This window comes from Engystomops pustulosus, chromosome 7 (genome assembly GCF_040894005.1).
Source record: "Engystomops pustulosus chromosome 7, aEngPut4.maternal, whole genome shotgun sequence".
Taxonomy (NCBI): Eukaryota; Metazoa; Chordata; class Amphibia; order Anura; family Leptodactylidae; genus Engystomops; species Engystomops pustulosus.
The window spans coordinates 24,979,133-24,984,658 of NC_092417.1; the positions used below are offsets into that span (position 1 = coordinate 24,979,133).

At 45.2% G+C, this 5,526-nt stretch overlaps 1 protein-coding gene across 1 annotated transcript; it reads left to right on the forward strand.

Moving 5' to 3' along the window:
* The first annotated feature begins 4,076 nt into the window (after positions 1-4,076).
* Positions 4,077-5,009, forward strand: LOC140070096 (olfactory receptor 6N1-like). Its single transcript, XM_072116430.1, has one exon. It carries the CDS (start codon positions 4,077-4,079, stop codon positions 5,007-5,009), a length of 933 nt encoding a protein of 310 aa, XP_071972531.1.
* Positions 5,010-5,526: the final 517 nt, after the last annotated feature.

The window sequence follows — 5,526 nt, forward strand, 5'->3', positions numbered from 1 at the left end:
GGTGGGGTGAGACACCACCTGCTGATGAGGGAGCAGGGGAACGCCGCAGAGCTACACTCCCTAGGTTCATCATGTCTGAAGTTACTGGGACTCGTGGTAGAGCACTGTTGAGGCCAGAACAGTGCGAACAGGTGATGTCGTGGATTGCCGACAATGCTTCGAGCAATTTGTCCACCAGTCAGTCTTCCACGCAGTCCACCCATGTCACCGAAATCGGCACTCCTCCAGCTCCTGCACCTCAGCCTCCTCCCCCCCAGTCTGCCCCCTCCCAGGAAAATTTGGCATTTGAACCGGCATACTCTTAGGAACTGTTTTCTGGACCCTTCCCACAGTCACAAACCACTTGTCCGGTTGCTGCTGAGCAATTTTCCGATGCCCAGGTTTTCCACCAGTCGCAGTCTGTGGGTGATGATGACCTTCTTGACGTAGTGGCAGAAGTGTGTAAAGAGGTGTCCGACGATGAGGAGACACGGTTGTCAGACAGTGGTGAAGTTGTTGTCAGGGCAGGAAGTCCGAGGGGGGAGCAGACTGAGGGATCGGAGGATGATGAGGTGACAGACCCAAGCTGGGTTGAGAGGCCGGGTGAATACAGTGCTTCTGAGACGGAGGAGAGTCCTATAGCAGAACAGGTTGGAAGAGGCAGTGGTGGGGCCAGACGGAGAGGCAGGGCCAGAGCAGGTGCATCAGCGCCAAATGTGTCACGTAGTGAAGCTCCCGTGGCGAGGGCTCCCGCGGCGAGGGCTAGATTTTCAGAAGTCTGGAGGTTCTTTAAGGAAACACCGGATGACCGACGGACTGTGGTGTGCAACCTTTGCCAAACCAGGATCAGCAGGGGTTCCACCACTACTAGCTTAACTACCACCAGTATGCGCAGGCATATGAATGCTAAACACCCGAATCAGTGGCACCAAGCCCGTTCACCTCCGGCCGTGCACACCACTGCTCCTTCCCCTGTGCCCCCTGCCCAGGACCCTGGCACAAAAACCCCATCGTCGCCTCCACGATCCTCCACAGCATCCACCAGCGTTCAGCTCTCCATACCCCAGGCGCTGGAGAGGAAAAGAAAATATAGTGCAACCCACCCGCACGCCCAAGCCCTTAATGTCCACATCTCCAGATTGCTTAGCCTGGAGATGCTGCCCTATAGGCTAGTAGAGACCGAGGCCTTTCGCAACCTCATGGGGGCGGCCGCCCCTCGGCATTCGGTCCCCAGCCGCCACTACTTTTCCCGATGTGCCGTCCCAGCCCTGCACCAGCACGTGACAGACAACATCATCCGTGCCCTGACCAACTCCGTTTCTGGCAAGGTCCACCTGACCACGGACACGTGGACGAGTGCTGCCAGGCAGGGCCACTATATATCGCTGACGGCACATTGGGTTAACTTGGTGGAGGCTGGGACCGAGTCTGACCCTGGGGCTGGTCATATACTGCCGACGCCGAGGATTGCGGGGCCTACCTCGGTCCAGGTCTCAAAGGCCTACTATGCCTCCTCCTCCTCCCACCCCTCCTCCACCTCCGAACTACCATCCGTGGGCATGGCGCCATCAGTCGCTAGCTCTAGGCACAGCAGCAGTGCCGTCGCTAAGCGACAGCAGGCGGTGCTCAAACTGCTGAGCCTAGGCGATAAAAGGCACACCGCCCAAGAGCTATTACAGGGCATTCCACATCCAAGTTGTTAACTTTGTCGCCACCCTGCTGTGTTATCCACAAAATATACTGGCAAACTTTTATGATTAACCGATATTATTTCAGCGCTTCTTCTTGCGCATCTGTTTACATTCCCCTCACCCGCCATATCCCAAACTTATAAGAACGCTACTACACTTGATCTTATACAAAAGGTTCTTAGAAATGCTGTTTGGGGAGTAGCCTAGAGACAGGGGCTTGGATTGGCGAAAGCTCGCCTGGCAGCGGAGCGCCAGCTCCATGCCAAGATCCAACTAACATAGTTTTAACTGCAGCACCTTTAATCTACTACTAGTTCACTGCCTCCATACATGGTCCCCTTATCAAACGAGCTGTGTCAGGCAGAATTTTGGGTTGTTTTCATGGCTTCCATGTTAACTTTGTCGCCACCCTGCTGTGTAATCCACAAAATATACTGGCAAACTTTTATCATGTACCGATATTATTTGAGCGCTTCTTGCTCACCTCCTTTGGTTCCTCTCTGCCACCCATTGGTTTGAAGCCTGAGTCCATTTAGGGTATGTCGCCATGACACTCTCTAGCCTGCTGCCGCTGCCTCTGCATGCCGTCCCCTATAGTGTCAGGGTCAATTATTGGATGTTTTAGATGCTATCTAGCTTCATTCTGTCACTCTGTCATGGCCATGCTGTTGCCCATAATTTTGGCATAATGGTGCGATTAAGCAGCCTCAGAGGCATCCATGCATGCTGCCCCTGCTGTTTCCTGTCCATTTCCATGGTGTTTTTTCATCCTTTTCTGAGGTTCCCAGGTGTTTGGCCAAGCTTCCCTGTGCAGAGCCTTGGTCCCCTTGAAAAAGGCTCGAGTCTCCCATTGACTTCAATGGGGCTCGTTACTCGAGACGAGCACTCGAGCATCGGGAAAAGTTCGTCTCGAATAACGAGTACCCGAGCATTTTAGTGCTCGCTCATCTCTAGTTCTTATCACATTATCTCCTTCTCAATGGAATCTCTAGGTGTTTTGGGTCTTGAAAGGCAGATTTTCCTTTGCAATGTACATCAAGATCACTGAGCTGAGGGAAAGCATTTTTAATAAAATCCAATAAAACCCCTAAAGTATTTTACACAAGTGTTTCAAATATACCATCTTCAAAATGTATTTGTCTGATTTGTCTGACATTTTTCTTGTTAGTTTCTTGTTTGCTAATTCTTGACCTTATGTGGTTGGTTGATGCTATTTATCAACATGGTGCAATTTGATTGACTTATATGTCCATATTTGTACAGAATATGGTGCCATCTCTGTTTCATTTACATGAATCTTTGAATGAAAGTGTTAAAAAGAAGGCAAAGATAACTCTTAAACAGTTCTTTTATAGTTAAATAAAGATGCAAAATTCTAGAATCTTCTAGAAATCATGTTCAAGGGATGTAAGAGGTGAAGGGCAGGAACAATGAAAACGGATTAACATCCAATTGATGGTGCAAGCTTGTGGGGGTCCGGCTTAAAGGAAACCTACCACTTGAAGTGGCAGGTATAAGAAGGAACTACCGAGCACCAGCTCAGGGTGAGCTGGTGCCGGAGCTTATTTTTGTTAGTGTTTTAAACCGCTATATCGCGGTTTAAAAAACTTTTAAAACTTTATGGCCGAAGCTGCTTCGGTGCAGGAAGGTACGCGCTCTGCGCTTACCATGCGCGCGACCACATAGGAAGTGAAGGAGAGCCGCGCGCATAGTAAGCACCGAGCGTGTACCTCCCGGCGCCTAAGCAGCTTCGGCCATAAAGTTTAAAAAGTGTTTTAAACCGCGATACAGCAGTTTAAAACACTAACAAAAATAAGCTCCGGCACCATCTCACCCTGAGCTGGTGCTCGGTATGTCCTTCTTACACTTGCCACTTCAAGTGGTAGGTTTCCTTTAAGATCCCAGAAATCCAAAAATCATGTAAACGAGCAGCACTCCATGTTGTTAAATATTGATTCACATGTGGAAATGCAATGTTTCAGCTAACTTAATGTAGCAATTCTCAAGCAACTCAATGTAGCCATTGCTTGTGAATGACTACATTGAGTTAGCTAAAGGTTGCATTTCCTCTTGTGAATAAATATTCAACAATACAGAGTGCTGCTCGTTTTCGTAGATTTTTTGGATTATGTGCAACCCTTCACTCTCATATTCAGAGCATATAATCATGATATTTATTATTACTAATTTTAAATTAATACAATCCCTTTCATTGTTCTCTTTTTCAAAAATTTATAAATAGGTTTACGCTTTTTACCTTCCTGTTGTAGTATTTTTCATTGTTATGTCTAATAATAAAATTTAATATAATACTATCATATTTTTGGTAGTAGTACAATGTGTTATGTAATTTCCTTGAATGATTTTAAAATCTATTGTCACATACAGGTTGTCTTAAAATCCAAAATGCTTCCTGTCAACAGAACCAGTGTGACTGAATTTTTCCTTTTGGGTTTTGCACCCTTCCCCTTGTTCCAGCAATTATTATTTCTTCCTGTTCTTGTGACCTACATCATTTGCGTTTTTGGAAATGTTACTATTATTCTGTTAGTTAGAACGGAGCCTTCTCTTCACACTCCCATGTACTTCTTCATCAGTATATTTGCAGTTTTAGAAATTATGTTTGCCTCAGTAACAATTCCAAAATTGTTGGCGATCCTGATTCAGACTAAGAAGAACATCTCCTTTTTCGGGTGTTTCGCCCAGTTGTACGCCTTTGAAGCTCTTGGTGAAACAGAGTGTCTGCTTCTTGCATTCATGGTTTTTGACCGATATCTAGCCATTACCAATCCATTACGGTACTCCACCATAATGAACCCTCAACTTTGTTATAGATTTGCGATCTTGCCATGGGTTGGTGGTTTTGCTTGCTCTTCTTTTCCTAGTAGTTTTACTTTTATATTGGACTTCTGCGGACCAAATGAGGTTGACCACTTCTTCTGTGACCTGACACCACTGCAAAATTTAGCTTGTTCAGATCCCTCTAGTAGTAATGTAGTTACTAGTTTGTCAGCTGTTGTTGGAGTTGTTACGCCGTTTATTGTTATTGTGGGGTTCTATATCCACATTATTCATACTGTATTAAAAATTGAAAGCACTGAGGGTAAAACAAAAGCCTTTTCAACTTGCTCATCCCATCTCATTGTAGCATCTCTTTTCTATGGTTCTGGAATGACTGTGTATGTCAAGCCTAAAGGCAGTAACTATGACAAGTTCCTTGCTCTCATGTACGCTGTAATGACACCAGTTCTGAATCCATTTATCTATACCTTCAGAAACAGAGAGGTACAGAATGCTTTAAGGAAAAATATTAAACAATTTATTTTATTCTTACATTGACATGGATTTGTTGACATTGTTTTTTTCGAAAATGGCAGCAGTGAGATATAGTTTTGGTTATTACTTATTTTCAGTGTACACATATTTTTTACAGGGCTCCTGTTAAGGATTCACTTTACATATCATGAAAGTTGTGCATAACTATGTATAGATATATATTGGTAAATGATCTGATATCTTGCCCCCCCCCCCCCCCACACTTACAAACACATTACAAAAAACATGAGGTAAAGTGGTCAACCCCTTTAAGAATAATGTAAACATAAATGATGGTAGGGAACAATAGAAAAACCTAAAGCTTGCTGTGACACTGGTATTGGCCCTTCACATTCAATTAGTACAGAGATACATTGTGACTAGTGATGAGCGAGTATACTCGTCCGAGCTTGATGCTCGGTCGAGTATTAGCATACTCGAACCGGCTCGTTGCTCGGACGAGTATTTGCCCTGCTCGATAACGAGCATTTAATTTAAAAAAAAAAAGTGAAGAACAGTAAAAAGATACAATTAAAACATT